The sequence below is a fragment of the Raphanus sativus genome, chromosome 2 (genome assembly GCF_000801105.2).
Source record: "Raphanus sativus cultivar WK10039 chromosome 2, ASM80110v3, whole genome shotgun sequence".
Taxonomy (NCBI): Eukaryota; Viridiplantae; Streptophyta; class Magnoliopsida; order Brassicales; family Brassicaceae; genus Raphanus; species Raphanus sativus.
In genome coordinates, this window is record NC_079512.1 from 39,510,580 (window position 1) to 39,530,855 (window position 20,276).

The window sequence follows — 20,276 nt, forward strand, 5'->3', positions numbered from 1 at the left end:
CTCCACTCTAAAGATCAAGAACATGTACTCGTTTTAGGTTAGGATTTGACTTTGCTGTCTGAAAACACTATTTCAGACCATTTAATTTCTGGTGTTTTGTCCCTGATTGTTTTCGATATTGGATACTATTAATGCATATAGAGAACACAAGACGTCAAAATATTTTAAATATAGTTCCATTACAAAGATGCAAATGGTGAAACAATAAATATAAAGAGCCATATCTCAAGTTTGAAAACATAGTCGAATAAAAACGGATCACGAGTACTAAATTTTTCCACACAGTTTATACTCGTAGGAACATGATAAAACAAAGGCTACACACGTGAGATCATTAGAAAACGTACTTAACCAGTCCAGGAACATGTATATTCACAAAATACTCGTCCCAATTGATCGTCTTTGGATCAAAATAGAACATCTCGGTTTCGGCTTCTGTCTTCAACACAATTCCTTGCAGCTTTACCGTGTTTGTATCATCAAATCTGCACAACATTTGTTTCAAAATCTCAAACCACATGGACTAGAGTCTAGAGAACAAATAACATAGTGAGAAACTGATAATTAAGTTGCTTACACTCCACGGAAAAAGAGGTAGGGCTGGTAGAGATCAACGAGCCGAAATGCAAAATTGATCTTCCTATGAAAATCCTTCAAACTATTGTCCAAAAGCTTGCAAAATACAATGTTTAACAATGCAAGTCCCTATAATAAACCAAAAAGAAATATAATATACGTGATTAAGAACCTAATTTCCGGTTACTTAAAAATCAAAGAATTTAGTACCTTTAATGGGATCAAGTAATGTATGGCCATGTATCTGTGGAAACTAGCCATAGAATTCAGAATCTCGATATTCCTTACACGAACCAGCTTCCCTTCTTTGTTAGTCCATGGTTTGGTAGTAAAACAATGGTATGCTATCTGAGGAAGTTTCTCATTCTTCAAGGGATTTCTTAGCGAGGAGCCCACATGATAAATAGTTTCTTTTTGTTTTCCAGCTTGAGCAGCCATCGACACTAACATCGAATTTACTACCATGTCTGCTGGCATCTGATTTGTAAATTATATAAAAATATTAAACGATGATAAGTAATGCTATTATGTTTGTAATCGGAGGAAATAGCACTATAAATTTACTACATTTATGTATATGTAAATGTTATCGGAGGAAATGTTAATACAAAATGTAGAATAAGATGAATGTGAAAGAAAGTATGTACCACATCGGCAATAGCATTAAGATCACCAAGGAAGCATGTGAGTCTGCCTTTACCATATCCGACACCTAGAGTATCAATGGTCCTACATTAAAGAGTGGTACAATCATAAGTAGCCTAATATCGCAATCATTTATATATTTACAAAAGCTTTCATATATTTTTTATATTTATTATGAATATAACTTTAACTTATAAAAAAAACTTTAAATGTTTTGAATATTATTTGAAAAAACTATTTAGCTTCCAATATACTACTATTTTCTAGCTAGTACCACCAATATACTAGGAATGAAAATATGGGTCATGCTTGGTATTGGTAATATCGTTTTGGCTGTAAGCTATTAGTAGCGGTTGTAATCTAAAAATGAAAAATAAAAGCCATATTTATAGGCTTTAGAAAAAACTCTTGATTAGTAAATAAAATAACCAAGAAAATGATTTTGAGTGTTTTTAAAAGGTTTTGATGACTTTATTAATGAAATCTGATTGGATAATATTTGACTTTTAGGACTTTAGAATTTTCTTAAAGCCTTGTCAGCTTTTAAAGTTGCTTTTCCAATTACAATTATAAACTGTTTAAGAACATGTACAAAAAATTTCAAAATATCGTGTGTATATATATATATTTAATATGTTATGAAACCATATGTTCTAACCTGATGCCTTCGGTCCAGCCAGGGAACGGTTCTTTGATAGTGCTAGTAATAATTGACGGACGAATCAACACAAGTGGTAAATTCCCCCTTTTTGCTCCTACAATCATCTCTCCCATTGCTTTTGTGAAAACGTAGGTGTTTGGCCATCCATACGTTCTTGCCCTATCATATTATTTAGACTATAGTCATTAGTCATTTCAAGATTAACACCAATTGCACCAAATGTTAGCAAAAAAAAAAAACACCAATTGGCATTTTATTGCAACACGTTTTGGAAATAGAACCTGGTGAGTCCCATATCTTTCATTGTTTGTGTTATGGTTTCAGGAGAGGCTTCGGTGACGCGGAGCTGGTCAAGTTTCTCCTCGACCAATTTCTTCTCATGGTTGATGTCTAGGCCGGTGGTTCCATTCAACGTTTCACCCATACGGTATGGTGTTTCCATTATCAAACCAGATTTTTCCCCGCACACGTAAGCTATATTACAAATTAATGTTGTTAGTTGGTGGTTTTAATTATCCAGTAAAAACAGATTACTTGTAAACAGTGATCATTGTCAATAAATTGGCAATATATATATATATGAGAGTTGCTAATTAGTTATATGTTTTATGTTGGTAAATCTTATGTTAAAATAAGGAAAGATTAGAGCATCCACATGGCAAAAAAGAGCAGTTCTAAAAATTATGATATTAATATTTTATTAAACAAATTAGTTATTGGATTATTTTTTAATGCATAAATAAAAGTTATTTAATGCATAAGTAAAATTATGATATGCGCCTATGCGGATGCTCTTAAAGTCTTAAGAAACCATAATATATCTACTGTTGGGTACGTACTTGGTAGTTGTTAGTTTTTTTGGTACGTACTTGGTAGTTATTAGTTACATGTCAATATCGTGATACTAAGCTATGATGCATTATTAATCTGTTTTCATATAATGTCCCATCCCATTTAATCTTCCACCTGACCACTTTTATTTCTTGCATTAAACTCAAAATGTCTTTATCGTTTCATACTCTTCTAAAGCATCCGCTTTTGAAGAATTGGTAGTAGCATATAAAAGATTATAAGCGTATATAGTTAGGCTCCTTTTACTTAAGATAAGAATCAGGAAAAATGGATAGATTAGAGCAAACACAATAGTAAATAAGAAACTATTGAGAAAGTTTCTTAGATTTTTCGAGATTTTCCGCTGGTCACTGGGGGTTAAATTTAAAATCTGGGCTTTCCCAACGTCCGATGACCGAGACGTATTCCGGCCGATAATGTAGGCTGATACGGACACTCGCCGCTAGTTTGGATCCACTTCGGTGGATGCCAGGATACACCGGGTTATTAAAAAAAAAAAATTTAATAATTTTATTATCTTATTTAGAAACGTTATAAACAACCATTCTGGTTGCTCTTAGAACCTTATGTTCACTTGAAAGATTAGTTGACATGGAAGAAACCCTTGTACGCAAAATATATATCACTTGCTACCTAATAAACACAAGTTATTTCACAGTCACTGACAGCAGAGTTTTGTTTTTGTATATACCTGTTGATACTTGAACAAAGATATTAACCTTTGCACATCTCTTGGCGAAATCCAAGACATTGAGGACACCCAATGTGTTGATACCAAGTGCAATATCGTATCTGCGGTTGATATAACATTCCTTTAGTACTCTAAATATATCAATTATAATTACTGACTTGTTTTCATTGGTTTTAAGCAAAAAAAAAACTTGTTTTCATTGGTCTATACACCTTATTTTTAAACCCCTATAGTTGATCTCGCGCTAATATGTTGTTGGTTTTAAATGGAAACATATATTCAGTTTACAAGATATCAAAGTCAATTGCTGAGGGTTTATATTACCGATCTTAAACCAGTCTTTACATTTTGTTTGGTACTACATATGGTGGTTGAATAACTCAGTAGTTAGATATTAAAATTAGCCGACCAAACAAAAGAAAAAAGATATCAAAATCAGTACCTTTCATCAAATCTAGTAGTTGCAGCTAAATTAACAATGGCATCAACTTGGTGGATCATCTCATGTTCCAAGTTAGTGTCTTGGAGACCCAGATCCTCAAGGGAAACGTCCCCATTGACAACTGTAACTTTCTCAGATGTAAGTTGATTTAGATTTGGATCATACTTCTCCTTCAGCACCCTGTACAAATCCTTCCTCAAAATCTGCGTTGATTTTTAACACCTCAGAAGCTATATCAGCATCAATTCATGGCGGTCCATACGAGCTTTTAAGAAAAATATTATGCGAGTATAATATATGTGGACTAGTAGGTAACTTATATAAAGAGTAACTTGTTAATAATTAAATTGTGTTTAGATTTACTAGAATACTATTTGAATTGATCTTAGATGAATTTCTGGATTTGAATCATATATATAGTTACTTTTTTTGTCATCCATAAATATAGTTACTAGTTCATTTGTTATTCCAGCTTAAACTATAGCAATCTATATAACAGATTGAAAACTATTTATGAAAACATTCAGTTGAAATTTTTTTATAACTATTCAAACATAACTATTGAATCTATTTAATTGATGATTATCTAACGGCTGTAGTTTTAAAAAAAAATTCTGGAAAAAATTGTTGATTTTTTGTTTTGACTGTAATTTTTATTGGTGTAAAATTTTGACTACAGTTTAAAATAAAAATAAAACATTTAATTGTAGATTTAGTGTATATATATATAAAAGATTTTAAAAGATACAAAATAAAATTTATAATGATTCATTATTTATTGAAAAAAATAAAAATATATTTTTCTAAAAGGAATAAATGATAAGTTATAATAGTCTCTTTAAAAATATGTTAGTAGTATACACGGAGTTTATAGTTTATAAATTAATTATATAAGTTTAAATTGATGGTTTCATTGTTTATAAAATATGTGTTGAATGTAACTTAAATGAATATGCATTTCTTTATTGTGGAAATCTCCAAAAAAAAATAGGCTCTGGATGAAAAGTAGTTTGTTGACTTTAGATATTTATTTATTGTGGAAAATTCATAAAAATAAACTCTAGATATTTGACTGTAGAAAGCATTTGTATAAAAGTAAATTAATTAAGAAGCTATGGATTTTAAAATCTTAGTAAAACATGATTGATGTTAACCTGATACTGTAAAAATAAATGGGGCTTTGTACCGCATCTATAGCAACCATCAATCACGCTCAGTTTGATTTTCTTATTTTAGAGTTATCGTTAGGGTTTAGTTTTGTTAGAGAAATTATAACAAAAATTATGTGTGTAAAAAGAACTAAAAACCAATAAGGTACAAAGTACAAACTTACCTAATAGTTAAGATTTGTCTTTTTGTAATTTTAAAACTTGATTCAGTGATTAAATAGTCATTTTTAATAAACAACAGCTAAACCTACAGCAACTCGGACATGTCAAACCTAGCATGAAGAGACAAACCTCGTCTTTAAACCTCTGGGTAGCAGATTTTTCATTTGATGCTCTTAGAAGAAGATAGAGTTTCTTCACGTTTGGTGCCACCCTTAATATCTTCTCCACGAAAACTGCATTTGAATTTAAATAACCTTATTCACCACCACACCCCCCGCCAAAAAAAAAAAATCTTGACCGGCGATTACAAATAAAGGAGTCGCATTATCAACCCACAAAATTACTTACTGAGTACTGATTAAATGGTTACTATATCTTAAATGGTGATCGGTGCAAGTCTACAAGCATTTACAATGCGTGAACTTCACTGTCTAAGTTACACATGCATACTGCTGTCTATATTTGAAAACTTATATATAATATGTTATAAAGTTCGAGTCTAGCTCAAGTTTTTTTCTCACAAATCATATGATAATGTCAGAATATTAATTATCTATAATTTTTTCTGTTTTGCTAATCTTGGTGGCCATATCTTAGCATCGGTCTGGATGGTACGAGGTTTAACTTGCTTTGCAAGAACCAAACCAACACAACCAAGCAGCTATTTGCTAAGGATGTAAAAAATAACAGCTATTTGCTAAGAGAAGGAGGCTTTATGCGTATGTATATGAATGTATAGAGAGACAGAGCAAAGGAAGAAGAGAGTACTATTTGCTAAGAACCCAGCAGCTCCGATGACCAATATTGATTTGTTGTCAAGGTACTGAAGAACACTTACGACCTCCATTTCTGTCGACATAATTTATGTTTGTAATTAAGCACGTTTAAGCGAGAGAAATAATTCAATCGAGTACAAAGAACAAATTCACATGAGTGACCAATTTATAGTTTCAAGCTATAAGTATAATCAATGTGATCACCTACATTTTTTTCTTTCTCCCAACCACTTAGAATTAGCTGTCAACAGTCCTCTTTCAAATAACTCTTAATTTACTCTTACGTACATGTTAGGATCAGTTTGACGTGGCCGGGTATCGGAGTGGTATGTGGTGAAGAGTCCCGCCTAGAGATACATATAGTCTGTAGGAGGATGGAGAGGCTACACGAGAGAGCCATCAGAAGCACTACACAAGTCCAACCTAAAGAAGGCTTCATTGTATATTAGAGCCTTTACATATTTCGCGGATATTATTTTCAGTATGATTAACGCTTTAATTGGATATAATAAAGTCTTTGGGAAGAAAACATCGTATCCAATTAAAGTTGTTATATTCAAGTATCCATAAACCAACAGAACAAGATTTCCAAAATATTTTGTTCCAAACAATAGATATGAACGTTTTCATTTTCAACTCATACTTTAAGTTGGAAGCCTAGCTATTCTGACAAAAGGCGCTTTTAAACTCCCTAGCCAAAGAGATAAAATCATACTCGTATTATATTAAGTGCTGTTTTAAACCAAAGAAACTTGGCCATTATTCTTTTCTTAAAAAGGTAAAACATCATTTAATTTTTTTGGTTTAAAAATAATACTTAAACGTGAAATTAATGTGAGTAAAATCACCCACCTTTCAATCACTAGCTTTAAATTAGCTGGCAAGTGTCAACAAATTAAATCGCATATACAAAACCATATACATGCAGACTGTACATTATATATAAAGATATACTAGATTTTAATCCGCGATTTGGAAGCGCGGAATATTTTACGATAAAAAATTTCACTAGTAACTTAATAAATATTTTGGTAATTTTTAAAAGAGTGTGTATTTAAAATACTTTTGTATTTAAGTCAGTGTTTTTAAATTCAACCCGATTGCAACTATACCCGTTAATCCGGAGATCTGACAATTCAATTTTGGTTTTTAAAATATTCATATTAAAAAATCACTAAAACCCGAGACTAACCGATTGAACTGATAGATGACCGATATGTAATCTAATTAGATTTAAATTGTAATGTAATCTAATTAGATTTAAATTGTAATAGTTTCATAATTTGTAATCTTATAATCCAAATTTTAAAGTTCATTATTTTGCAATTTATGAAAATATGACGTTTCTACAAAATTTTAAAGAGAAAATGATAGATATAAAATAATAAGATTAATTAATGTATTGTTTGGAAAAATTGATAGTAGTATAAAAAATATTTTGTTTGGAAACATTGATAATAATATAAAGAAATAAGTATATTGTTTGGAAAAATAGATAGTAGTATAAAGAAAAGAACATTTGTGATTTAATGTAGATTTAACTATAAAGTATAAAGATGTATTTAATTTAAAAATTTACAAAATAAATGTTAGATCCAACAGAATGTTTCTGTTTTAATAAGATAGATATATAACTTTTGCACTTCATCGGAGTTTTTTTCACTTCATCAAAGTTGATCAACGAGATGATGGTAATCCAGTGATAACAGTTTGTGATGTCCAATCAACGAGATGATGGTAATCCAGACAAAGAGTTTAGACGAATTTACGTACCAAGTGGGGGTCCTGAAAATCAACAGGGATTTCGTACCAAGTGAGATCGCATGTTAAGCAGATACTTAAGCTTGACTTGAATTATTAAAGTATTCTCCCTTCGAACCTACCTACATTGAAGAGAAAATAGATGCAACTTACAACCATATAGACCAATATGGGGGCTAATTAAGGCATGACATCGACGTCCCTCTGTCTCAACTCCTTTGCATGTTCTTCGTGCTGTGATTGACCGCTTGATTCGAGATAGGCTTCTCTCCTGCCCGGCGAGGTCTCACTCAGTTCCCTCGCTGTACTTTGATTCTTATCAGCCACCTTGATCGCTCTTTTTCTCTCTGAGTTGTGTTGTTGTTAGTTTCTTTTCTTTTCCTGTATAATAAACTGCTAATATTCAAAAATTTAAAGAATTAACTAGATTTTGATTCGTCTTTAAAAAGATAGGTATATTTTGTTTTATATTTTTTTAAAAAATTCAATTTTTATATTCCTGTGTTTTAATTATATTTGTGTATTCATAATCATATTTGTACAAAATATTTTTTAAATAATTAATAAAATGTTTATAATAATTGTATTAGAATAACTAGACCAAATATTTATCATTAGATCATATTATTATTTTAATAGAATAGACGAGAGAAAAATGCATTAGTTAAAAGACTGCGGCAGCAGATAATTCCAAATTTTCATACGAAAGCTTCTACTCAAAATAAATGAAAGAAATTTTATAATTATTTAAGGTCAACAAATAGATAAAATATATTTTGTTCATGAAAAATATTCCAATTTCATTGAGCTGATAGATTTAAATGGCAATATATAATGTCATCAAAATTTAAAGTTACTATTATATTGAGCACCTCCATCGGTGGATTTAGGAGGAGGTGCTTAAGCATTAAACGGAAAAAATAAATCAAAAATGGTATTATTAGGCAGGAGCGCTCCTTAATTAAGTGATTTTAGGAATGGTAAAGACGCCAGACGTGGCAGGAAGGTATTGATTGGGTCATTTAAGTCAAAGGGGAAAAACTCGTGACTCTCTTTTTCGTTGTCGGTTCCGCTTTCTCTTGTTCGGTTCTCTGAAATCGGTCTGAATCTCGCGGTCGTTTCTGTCAGAAATCTCCGAAGGTTGATGATGTTTGATCCGTTTGTTGGTGATTATGGTTTTCTCTTGTTCGATTTCGTTGAAATCCCATCGTCGGATCTCTCTTTTCCTCGTCGATTCAGATGAAATCTCCAACAGAGAAGACGTTTGATTCGTTTCTTTCTTCGTCGAGGAGGAGGTCCAGACTCGTCCATGCAATCACCATAAATGTTAAGTTTCTTTTAATCTGTCCTAGTTCATTGTCTTAATCTGTCCTAGTTCATTGAAAAACAGTTGTAGCAGTAAAGGATGGTTTAGCTGCGTGGGAGAGAGTGAAGAAGAAGACACATAAGTATAACATTGAAGAAGACTAACCATCTCTCTTTAAAATCAGCGATAAGTAGACATCCTTTAATGCGTGTTAGACATATTGGAATATTTGTTTCAATATATAAATATCAGTTTCAATGTATAATATCGGGTTAGCAATATAATTGTTAATCCATTTGGATTCGATCATTTGATATGCTATTTTTCTAACCCGAGATTGGTTTATTTAAACATGTTTTCAGGTCGAAGAAGAACACCAATACAGAAGCAGCCAAGATGTGAATGCAGACGATCAGCTACATGGCGGAACGTGTTGTCGGCGAAGGATCTTTTGGCGTTGTGTTTCAAGTGAGTTTTTCTTCTCCTTACTAAATGAAAAGTGTAACACTCGTGACTTGTTGGTTAGTGGCTGGGTTAGGATTTTATGGTATCACACTGTAACACTCGTGACTTGCTGGTTAGTGGCTGAGTTAGGATTGTGATAGTATCACACTGTATTTGTATTTTCAATATCTGGTTAGTGGCCGATTTTTTCTCCTTTACAATTAATATTTGTATTTTCAGTATGTTGTAATGTCTCTTTTTAATAAAACTAGGGGGTAGGGCGGTACAAACAGTAAATTTCAAATAATATAGAAACATCTTATATTTGAATGAGCATTTGTCAATATAAATGTTTGAATTGATTAACACAATTATAAGATTTTTTATTTCATTTTTAAAGTTGATATGATTTATTTTAAAATAGCTTACTTAAAAAGTTCTGGTTTATTTATCTAGATTAAAATTGTTTATTTATGCATATATGTTTTAAATAAGCAAATATCATTTTATAAAATGAGTCAGGTAGACATAAAATCTAACTTAAACACAAACTGAAAATCTGTTCAGAATTAAAATAAGTTAGTGCCTAAACTCAAACAAAATTTAAACATAAATATAAAAGATAGTTTTCTAGATACACAGTTATGCTTGTCATAATTCTTGAGACGATGTTTCTTTCTACGTTTTTTTTTTCATTATTGCTTGGATTATATATTTTATTTTAGTCACTAACTAACTTTTTGGTATCCTTCAACGAATTATCCTTCAAAGACAACGAATTATCCTTCAAAAGACGCTAAACGCTAGAATTTGAGTCAGATTTAGAAATCGTCATCATCTTCCTCGGTAATATATTTGTTTTACATTTAGAATGTCATTATAATTTATAACAGATGCGACCTACAATATAGAAGAATATAAGATACTTATTTAAATTAATTATACAGAAGGTGAAATACGCTGGATGAGCATGAAGCTTAGAATACCTTGAATACTCGAATAAGAAGGAAGGCCACGAACTTAGTAAATCCCATATGGATCATGAGTTAATGTTAGGAACTGGAAAATTGAAGTACTTGGGAGATAGAATTCTCTGCAAAACGAAATCCAAAAACAATAGACAATAATTAAAGCCAGACATAAATGGGAAGAAAAGAAGAACAAATAGCTATATTCAGTAACAATATGAAATAAAACTTTCTGACACAACTCTTGAGGCTATGGTTTCATTTCGATTCAAATCTCAAATTCTTGTTAGATAATAAAATATCACCGTAGGGAATAACACCAGAAGCAAGGAGATTCGAAATCGAGAATCACAATCAGATCCAAGAAGAATGGATATGTAACTATACCTCGAGTTGGAAAGACGAAGAATGTGAATCTCGGCTTTCAGGTTAACCGGAATCACATTAATACGATAAATATCAACACATAATGATCGATACAAAAAACGAAATCAGAAAAAACACTCACATTTACATCAACTAGGAGAAAATCCATCCACATAAGCTTTCGCAGAGAAAACTTTAAAACATATTTATACCTGATTTCGCCGCAATCAAAAGTTTTGAAGTGGGTTTGCGAATTAAAAGGATTAAGGATGATTGGTTATCACGCATATCGTTACAGAAAACTGGATCGTCTCTTGCACCGATCGAAGAGAAACAATAATCACCAAAGCATTTTTCATCACCGATTAGGGTTTCCCTCGACTTGTATTGTCGGTGGGTCTCAAAACGGTAGAGTAAGACGAAGCCCAATTGGAAAAGATGAAATACGAAGCACTGCGTTTTATTTAAAAGGACACGTGTCGAACGCTTAAAATGTGAATTGTTGTGCTGGATGCTGACGTGGCGCGCTCAGGAAAGAGTAAACTGTCTTTTATATAAATAGATTTATGTTTTTACATGTTATGAAATTTAATTATTTTACTTTTACGAAAAAAAAAAATAAGAACCTTAATAAGTTCTACCATTGGACAAAGAAAAATTAAATTAGGAAAACAGAGGTCCTAAACCTTTCAAATCATTGTTTTTAATACTAAACTATTGATTAGGAAGTCCTTATTGATGGAGGTGGTCTTAGAACGTGCAACATAATATATGTAACTAATTCTCTTTCGGTGTTAAGAAAAAAAAAACTAATTTTCTTTCTCACTCAAAAAATTCCAAAATATTAAAATTATGTTGAATTGTACACTTTCATGGTTTTAGCTTGGGTCAAGTTTAGATGAATCATGCAATCAGGCCCATTCAATCTTGTGCTGGCTGTCACTTCCAAACTCACTCAGAACTCTAACAACAACTGAATCTTAAAAAGTAAAAAAAAACTGTAAAGCTCTTCAGAATTAGTTTTTCCCCGAATCTATAACTCTTCGAGTCTTAGAGTTGTGTCAAAGAGGAATGCATAACAACGAGCAGAGAACAAGATTCGGTTGTGGTTTTTGAAGAGACTCAAGTTTATTTTTCCCTTGCGCTATTTATTGATGTTTTATAAAGGTTCTTCAAATTTAGATAAAACGTATATAACTATGACTTGAAAGCAAACATAAGTAGTTATGAAGCAGCTAGCTCTCACTATGGGTCCAAAGTAGATTAGCCTGCGCCATGTGTCCCGCGTATACCGTATACGTCGACTTCCCGGACTTTTGTTCCCACGTCTTTCTTTCTTGGCACTAATCTATTACATTTCTTGATATATTTTTCTTTTATTGCTTTTTTCCTGCACCACGAAAGTAATTTTTTCCTTTATTGTATAACATATTTCTAATATTTGTAGCTATGGTTAAGTTGAGAATATACCGGTTCTGATTAGGTCTGGTCAGTGAGTATACGCCCATGTTACTGTACACTCAACGTGAACCTCGTGTTATCAACATTTCTGCTGCATACTATATATAGTCTGTAATAAGCTACTAAGTTAATCTATCCATATATTATATTGTTAAAGTTATTGTTTGTTTTCCTTGAAAATGCTCTGTAGTAAAAGAAGGGGTAAACTGCTCCACTGGCTCAAAATTGCAATTGAAGTGAAGAAAACAAAAAGTTACATAAGGTCGCTACAAGGAAAAAAAACTCGTTTGTGACGAAATTACAAATCACAAGAGAAAAGATTCCGATCCATTGGAGATTTGAGAGCCTGTCTTTAGTCGATCCGATCCATTCACCTGTGGGTTTCTTTTATAGTACTTCTTTCGTAAGGACTATAAGATTCACTTTAATCATTACTTGAATCCATAAAAGCTTCACAAGAGTAAAGAGTAAACAAGGATAACGTTTTAGTCAGATTGGAGTATATACACTTCATAAGAGTAAAGAGTAAGCAAGTTTATATATATTACCTAACTGGTTATTTAGAATTTCCGTATGCAGATAGCCATACCGTTCTTGTAATGCTGTTTTGTCCTACTTGTTTAAACAAAAAAACTCATGTAGTGAGTCACTTGAGACAAGTCACGTGTGCTCAAACGGAATCTCACTGAGTGAAGAGAGAGAGAAACCTGAAAGTGAGTTGCCGAGAAGCCTTGCGAATAATCCAATGTACTTTCTGGAAAGGTTTGCTCTATCTTATTACCGCCACCCACACTTTTCTGCAACATCTACAAGAAATATACAAAAGGAAGATAAAATCAAGACCATACATATAAATCTTTGTTTTACAATTACTAAGGTCGAACTCATCCTGGAATGCTATGTGATGTAATTGTGGCTACGGATTTAATATATTATATATATATATATATATATATTACAAAATTGATTGATCTTTGTCATTGGAGGAAAGAGTGATAACTAATGGACTATTATTTCACATGGGTTTACAGTTTTTCTTTGAAGAAAAAAGAAGACTTACATGAGAACTAGCAGTATCATCAAGCAGAGAGTTCATTTTCTCATAATCTCTTCTGTCCTTTTCTCTCTTGCTCTGTATCTTAGGACCAGCATTGTTTAAGTTTTTGACAGAACCTTCCTCATAAATATTCCTTGGACCAGAAGATGCATCTGAAATCATTGACAAATCTTCTTCTTCTTGATGCACATAATTTTGGCTCCATGAATCTTTGCTTCTTATGTTATCAAACCCATTGGTGTCTCGGAAACAAGAAGGACTTGAAGAAGAAGATACAGAATGGTCTAAGTACAGAGTCCATCCTGACTCGCATCCACTACTCCATTCCGACGAACCCGACATTTTCTTCTTCTTTTCGTTCTTGAGATTGAACTGCTGTGACAAGAAAGATTTAGTGTGGTGAGAGAGGTTTAGAGAGAAAAAAACAATGGGTGAAGAATCAACTTAATTTATACACATGCATGTAATCCCCCATATGTGATCATCTTTCTATCTCTTTATTTAATTTTATTCTGTTTATTGGTCTTATACGGAGATATATCTTTTTTTTAACTTGTTATCATCTACTTCTTCTGCCTATTAATTTTCAAACCTTAGGTTGGTCTAATAATTTTGGCTCTTCTTTTGTCGTTACTGCAGCAACATATATGAACGAACTAGTAACATTTATAAATAGCTAATGGATAAGTCGGCGTTATTTAGGCACACTCAACCGTTCTTTGCAGTCGCAACATGTGAACTCGATTAATAAATTCTATCATACTTTGTTACTCTTTTTGTTACTCTTTTCTTACAATGACAGTATCTAACATGGGAATGACATGCAACGTTCGTGGCCAGACATTTTTCATTTGATCCAATATATATAAAACTGAACCTGCATTACATCAAAAAATAAACGACCGACGTATATCTAACTAGCTAGAGTGAAATTCAATACTTGATTTATTAAAAAAGTTCATACTAATAGTAAGTTTGCACGTGACATTCTCCAAAAACTAGGCCAGCAGAGATACATGACCATTAATCATACATTATATGTTTATACTTGGTATTTATTTATGTTAATTTGTAGTATTAGTGGGTGTAATTAGATGGTGCATGGGTCAAAGCGACTTGGACAGACAAGTGGTGACAAAGAAGATCGGAGCGGTCTATTGACTACGCTTTTATGATATCTCACATGCCCTCACATTTTGTTTTTCATTTTCTATTCCTTTTTGTACTGGCTAATTTAATTCTTACCTAAACCTCCATTGGTCCAGTGCGCACTCTCTGTAATCTGTATCTAGGATAACGGGATACTGGTGTCATTATACTATGATTAAGCTTTGAGTAGGTTGTATATAAAATCTTATTATAAGATTAAAATTCTCAGTTATTTTTCTTGCAAGTGTTTGGAAGTGATCTATGTGCTTCGCACCCATGCCATGTAAGTTCAAATACTCTAAGAAAATAAGAACAAAAAAGAAGATTTGATTGATATTATAACATAGGAAATTCTAAATAGCTATCAAAATCAGGCATGCATGTGGGCACGTGTGCGCGTAAAAAACGAAATACGCAAGGTTCAACAAATTCATACATGTGCGCACGTGCAAGAACACGCACTTCGACCAACTACACATTTCTGCAAAGTTAGGCTCTTAAATGTGTCACCTTCTGATCCCTTTGCTGATAATTCCTATGCTCCCGACTTCGATGTTCCCGTCCTACCATGTGTTCTCTTCGCCTTTTTCACTTCCTTTCACATTTGTGTGTTTGTTTGTTAATTTGTTTTCCAAGAGTTGTAGAGTTAAATCTCTTTTGCCTGAGAGAGAAAGAGAGAGAGAGAGAGAGAGTTTTAGCTTGACAACAAGAAATTTAAGTTGTATAGGGAATCAAAAATGTTAAAGTTCAGGTGTGGAATTTTTTTGTTCTTTTGCTTACCGATTGGAGATCGGTAAGATCCGATCATAATCAATCTTATTACTTGGGGAAACATGATTTATTTAGTGAAATAAAACTCGGATGTAGAAACCACATAATTAGATATTTAATTTAGTAAAGGCATTTTTCATGTGTAGATGTTAAAAGGAAGATAATTCTGCTCTGTATATAGAAATGTTCCTTTATGATTTTTAGATGACTTTTCAAATTTAATTCCATCATGGTGTTTATTTCATCATGATAATCTTATAGATAGGTCACTTTTAAAGGTTAATCATTAAATACAACTCTCTAACCACCCGACGTTGACCCATTAGTTACCTCCAAGCACAAACTGGTGGATAATTAAGTTCTTTACCAGGGGATGACTAACATTAAAGTTGTAATGTCCATGCAAGAATGAGACATCTTCTTCATTCTGGGGTCCACCATGAAAATATTTAAATTCTCCTAAGGTTTTTGGTTTCACTCCATGATGATCAACTTGTCAATTACATTTCCTGTCAGCGTATCAAAACCAGACACATCGGTTCCTGCAAATATTATGATGCCTTCCACCACAGGATGCAAATACGCTTACCTGAGAACCTCTTCCGTGTATGCTGCCTGTAAACCAGATTTTATGATAATGATAATGAATAAGATAGATAAAGGCTTTCTTGTAAGACAAGGAAGTTGATGGCAGACCTGATTAGGGTATTTACGCATTTCAGGCTCTATAAGCAATACTAGATTTTGACCCGCCCTTGAAAGGGCGGGTATTATTTTCACTTTTATAAAATATATCATTTGTTTGTAATTATTGAATGTTTTTATCTTATTAAAATCTTCTTTATAATAAGTTCGACATATAGATTCTCTCTGATAAACTATGTGTTTTTTGGCTTTATTTAATTCTCTCTCTAATAAATATATTTATTTGGCTTGTTGTTAAAATAAATAATTTTAGAACGCAAATGTATAATACTTTTATATTGATATTTTGTTTAAACAATGTGACATATTTCTATATTAATTAAATATTTACATTGTAATTTAATTTTTTATACAAATAAACATATTTGTGTAGTTTGTTGTTAAAAAAATGATTTTGAATGCAAATGTACAGTATTTTTATATTGATTTTTTTGTTATGTGAAACCATTATTTTTTGTTCAAATATAAATCATTTTCAAATACTTTCGTTATTTGAATATTTTTAGTTTTCTATACATCAGAACAAAATTCATACAGATCCGGGGGATTCAATTTGAAACTCACACATAAATTTATATCCAAACATGGCCTAATATCAAAACCAAAAAAATATATACCCGAAAAAATTGACCAGTACTTAAATGGGTACCAAATATTTATTTCTAACGGATTCTGTAAACAAATAAAAAATATTTTATGTGTTCGGCTAAATTAAGTGAAATATAAAATTTTATTCAGTAATATTTGTAAAATATTAATAATGATCAATATATGAATATCGATTTGTTTCAATAAGTTATGGAATTGTAATTAATGAATTTAAATTGATTTGAAATGCAGTGGTAGAATCTGTAAATAAAAAAAATACAAAAAAGAAGTGCCTAAAAAGAAATATCAAAACCCAAAAAATATATACCCGAAAGAAACGACCCGTACCTAAATGGATACATGAATGTATATGCATAACTGATTTTGTAAACAAATAGAAAATATTTTTTTGTGCTTGGCTAAATGAATATTTACTAATATTTTTACAATATTAATAATGATCAACATATGAATATCGATTTGTTTAGATAATTTTTGAAGTTTTAATTAATCAATTTAAATTGATTTTAAATGCAATGGTAGAATCTATAAATAAAAAAACACAAAAAGGAAATACTAAAAAGAAATTTCAAAACCAAAAAATCTATACCCGAAAGAAACGACTCGTACCTAAATGGGTATCCGAATGTTTATGCCTAACTGATTTTGTAAAAAATAAAAAAAAAATATTTTTATGTGATTGGCTAAAATAGATGAAATATTTTTTAATAGTAATTTTACATATTAATAATGATCAATATATGGAGACATCAATTTGTTTAGATAAGTTTGGAATTATAATTAATTAATTTAAATTAATTTTAAATGTAGTGGTAAAATCTGTAAATAAAAAAATTACAAAAAGGAAATACCTAATTTTTTATAAATGCAATGACTAAATGTGTAAATAAAAGAAAGTAAATATACTGCTATCCATGTTTCCAAACAATTCTCATTTAATATTGTTATCCATGTTTCCAAACAAACCTCATTTTTAAACTGCAATTCATGTTTCCAAACACTCCGATTTTGTACTTCAACTTTAATAATATAGATAGGCATGGCAAACCTTGTGAGCCTAGAAATTGGCGGGCTTAACATATATGGACCAAACTAAAAGGCCTGCTTACAACTCTAACCAATTCTCAAAACATTTGATTATGTAAAAGGCCCTGTTAAAACACCTTTACTTGTAAACACATTTTGTAGACAGAGTTTAGCTGCGTATCAAAACCAGACACATGTCAATTACATTTCCTGTCAGCGTATCAAAACCAGACACATCGGGTCCTGCAAGTATTATGATGCCTTCCACAACAGGATGCAAATACGCTTACCTGAGAACCTCTTCCATGTATGCTGCCTGTAAAGGAATCGAATTAGTAAACCAGATTTTATGATAATGATAATGAACAAGATGGAGAAAGGCTTTCTTGTGAGACAAGGAAGTTGATGGCAGACCTGATTAGGGCATTTACGCATTTCAGGCTCTGTAAGCAATAATGCAATATAGGCGAGGCAAACCTTGTGAGCCTAGAAATTGGCGGGCTTAATATATATGGGCCAAACTAAAAGGCCTTCTTACAACTCTAACCTATTCTGAAAACATTTGATTATATAAAAGGCCCTGTTAAAACACCTTTACTTATAAACACATTTTGTAGACAGAGTTTAGCTGCGTTATACAAGTTTTCGTTTGAAAAACAACACACAATCATATTGTAGTGTCAAATCACTGTAAATGGTGATGATGGATATACAAAATGAGAATCACAAACTCATAGTAGAATCCAGAAGATATAAAACTGTAAGATGGAAAGAGAGAGAGTGAGAAGAGAATCATCAAATGGTTCAGTTCTTTGGGAGGACCTTGGAGCAGGTGGTTCTGACTTGACCTAGAGGACCAGTCAAGACATGATAATTCGATAGCTTCATCATGGACATGGCAAAGTCACGTCGAAACAGCTGCGTATCAGAAGCGTATGCTCTCACCCACATCTCTGTCTCTTCTCTTCCCGTTAGTTGCTGATCAGCATACATCAACCCTTTCTTCTGCATCAGTCTCCTGTAGTAGCGTGTTCCGAAATTCTCCTCACCTCCTTCATTGTTGTAGCTCAAGTCTATCGCTCCGTCGTTCCCGCCTGCCGAGCTCACACCACCGTAATCTGATGCAGGTATGGTGGACGGTCCTATACCAGTGCCAGGGGATGGCGCCGAGGCAGAGAAGGGGCACTTGGTTTTCAGTTCTTGTTTGAACCCTGTATCGAGTTCAGGGTCAGGCTTCCCGGTTCCTGAGAAGTTGTATAGCCTGTCCTCAAAGAATGTGCAGTGCGTAACGCCGATGCTGTGTGCTCCTGCATTACAAACGATTCACGATTCATATGCATAGCAAAAGCATAGCGAGAGATGTTGATAGCAAGGAAGTGAGGTCACTACCAAATAAGCTGACGGTTTCTCTCTCGTTGAATCCTCTAGTACCAAACCTTGCAAGAATCACAGAGATGGTAGCTTGAGGCGAAGGAAGCTCACGTTCTGCAATTTCCTTGAAGGCCACAGCACTATCTCTCCTTCCAGTCTCCAGCGGGTAAAACGGACCACCAGCCTTAAGAGTTCCAAAGATATCGATCGATTCAAGATTACAGAGATATATGAACATGTATCAAAACCATAAGAGAGGTTAAGGAGATTCACCATAAGGATGGCCTCTCTAGCAGCCAAGACAAGAACGTCTGCGCAGGAAACAACACCAGGACACACATTCTCCAGCTCAGACTTGATCGATTCAATCACATCGAAACCTTTCAAAGACTGATTCGGCGACGCTTCTTTCTCAGAAGTAAGAGATTCATCTGCGTCTAGTAGCACCGAAGCATCACATCCCTAATAATAACGAAAAAATTTCCCTTAGTTCCAACTACAAGAAACGCCAAATCTAATCGATTCTACACATCACAAACAATCCTCAATAGATCTAATAAGAGCATATAATCACAAACAATCTTCAATAGATCTATAACGGCGAGAGACATCATCGAAGATTATAATCAATCAATCTGACCTCGATGAAGCAATCGTGGAAGAGGAGGCGGATTAGGGACGGAGCTACGCTAGGTTTAGCATCGTAGAGCTCTCTGACGCCTTTGGTGATGATTCGCTCGGCGGTGGGGCAAGAGTCTTGGTAGTAATCGTAGTGGAGAGAGTAAGACTGATGACGATCGGAATCTTCCATGTACCAGGACATCATGAGATCGTCTTCTTCGAACGGAGATTTCTCGGGAGCCTTGACGGCGGTGCGGTTTCCCGGAGATCGTTTCGCGAAACGGATGAAGCCGTTGTCGTATTCGAGGCGGTGGAACGCGAAGTAGACGCTCAGAGCGATGACGAAGCAAGCGATCAGAAACCTCATCTTCTCTCTCTTCTCTATCTCTCTGTATCTTCGTCGAAGTGAGTGTGGGAGATGGTGAAGAAGAGGGAAGAAGCGGGAAGTTTATAGGATATGACGGATATGCCCTCCTTGCTCGTAAAGTAGTTTGTTACTGATCGGTCAGTTAAGCTTCCGTGAGGGGCTTTGTTCGCGAGGCCGTTGGGATCCGGTGTTTTGAGTGTACGGTACACCGAGTGCTAATGACAAGTTGCGACCGTAAAACTAATTATTTGGGCCCGAGTAAGATATGGGCTTCATAGGACGACAAGGTCCACTAGAGTCTTTTTTTTTTCATCAAGGTC

At 33.1% G+C, this 20,276-nt stretch overlaps 3 protein-coding genes and 1 long non-coding RNA gene across 12 annotated transcripts; 1 reads left to right on the forward strand and 3 right to left on the reverse strand.

Annotated features, from left to right (window-relative positions):
- Positions 1-143: 143 nt before the first annotated feature.
- On the reverse strand, positions 144-11,234 carry LOC108849025 (fatty acyl-CoA reductase 3). Of its 8 annotated transcripts, XM_057003836.1 has the most exons (15): positions 11,032-11,234; positions 10,841-10,874; positions 10,472-10,578; positions 7,748-8,116; positions 6,263-6,397; positions 5,967-6,047; positions 5,328-5,431; positions 3,868-4,070; positions 3,426-3,526; positions 2,164-2,356; positions 1,880-2,041; positions 1,224-1,305; positions 787-1,053; positions 578-705; positions 144-485 (listed from the first exon to the last, which is right to left on the reverse strand). In XM_057003836.1, exons 6-15 carry the CDS (start codon positions 6,043-6,045, stop codon positions 335-337), a joined length of 1,470 nt encoding a protein of 489 aa, XP_056859816.1. In that variant the 5' UTR covers positions 6,046-6,047; positions 6,263-6,397; positions 7,748-8,116; positions 10,472-10,578; positions 10,841-10,874; positions 11,032-11,234; the 3' UTR covers positions 144-334. The 8 variants fall into 8 exon arrangements, with proteins under 8 accessions (XP_056859816.1, XP_056859814.1, XP_056859815.1 ...); XM_057003834.1 differs by lacking the exon at positions 10,841-10,874; XM_057003835.1 differs by lacking the exon at positions 10,841-10,874 and having other exon boundaries at positions 7,748-8,128.
- LOC108855724 (uncharacterized) lies at positions 8,407-9,815 on the forward strand. Of its 2 annotated transcripts, none has more exons than XR_008942813.1 (2): positions 8,407-9,061; positions 9,126-9,815. It is a non-coding gene; the product is annotated as an uncharacterized LOC108855724 (long non-coding RNA). The 2 variants fall into 2 exon arrangements; XR_001950111.2 differs by having other exon boundaries at positions 8,407-9,030.
- A 1,365-nt stretch (positions 11,235-12,599) lies between the features above and the next one.
- Positions 12,600-13,844, reverse strand: LOC108855723 (protein SOB FIVE-LIKE 5). Its single transcript, XM_018629603.2, has 4 exons — positions 13,341-13,844; positions 12,988-13,086; positions 12,829-12,892; positions 12,600-12,730 (listed from the first exon to the last, which is right to left on the reverse strand). Exons 1-4 carry the CDS (start codon positions 13,677-13,679, stop codon positions 12,705-12,707), a joined length of 528 nt encoding a protein of 175 aa, XP_018485105.1. The 5' UTR covers positions 13,680-13,844; the 3' UTR covers positions 12,600-12,704.
- A 4,336-nt stretch (positions 13,845-18,180) lies between these two features.
- Positions 18,181-20,018, reverse strand: LOC108852257 (putative Peroxidase 48). The gene is made up of 4 exons (XM_018625760.2): positions 19,609-20,018; positions 19,242-19,430; positions 18,987-19,152; positions 18,181-18,904 (listed from the first exon to the last, which is right to left on the reverse strand). The coding sequence occupies exons 1-4, from the start codon at positions 19,954-19,956 to the stop codon at positions 18,402-18,404; spliced, it is 1,206 nt and encodes a 401-aa protein (XP_018481262.1). The 5' UTR covers positions 19,957-20,018; the 3' UTR covers positions 18,181-18,401.
- Between the last annotated feature and the right edge of the window lie 258 nt (positions 20,019-20,276).

What these genes read in the sequence shown, in the direction of transcription:
- LOC108855723 (XM_018629603.2), bottom strand. Translation starts at nt 13,679, where the DNA reads ATGTCGGGTTCGTCGGAATGGAGTAGTGGATGCGAGTCAGGATGGACT. An exon ending in TCTCGGCAACTCACTTTCAG is followed by an intron (nt 12,893 to 12,987) that starts GTTTCTCTCTCT and finishes TTAAACAAGTAG; the next exon opens with GACAAAACAGCATTACAAGA. An exon ending in AATTCTAAATAACCAGTTAG is followed by an intron (nt 12,731 to 12,828) that starts GTAATATATATA and finishes ACTCTTGTGAAG; the next exon opens with CTTTTATGGATTCAAGTAAT.
- LOC108852257 (XM_018625760.2), bottom strand. Translation starts at nt 19,956, where the DNA reads ATGAGGTTTCTGATCGCTTGCTTCGTCATCGCTCTGAGCGTCTACTTC. An exon ending in CTAGAGAGGCCATCCTTATG is followed by an intron (nt 19,153 to 19,241) that starts GTGAATCTCCTT and finishes GGAACTCTTAAG; the next exon opens with GCTGGTGGTCCGTTTTACCC. An exon ending in AGAAACCGTCAGCTTATTTG is followed by an intron (nt 18,905 to 18,986) that starts GTAGTGACCTCA and finishes TTTGTAATGCAG; the next exon opens with GAGCACACAGCATCGGCGTT.
- LOC108849025 (XM_018622517.2), bottom strand. Translation starts at nt 6,057, where the DNA reads ATGTCGACAGAAATGGAGGTCGTAAGTGTTCTTCAGTACCTTGACAAC. An exon ending in CTTTGTTCAAGTATCAACAG is followed by an intron (nt 2,357 to 3,425) that starts GTATATACAAAA and finishes TTTGTAATATAG; the next exon opens with CTTACGTGTGCGGGGAAAAA. An exon ending in TACCTCTTTTTCCGTGGAGT is followed by an intron (nt 486 to 577) that starts GTAAGCAACTTA and finishes AATGTTGTGCAG; the next exon opens with ATTTGATGATACAAACACGG.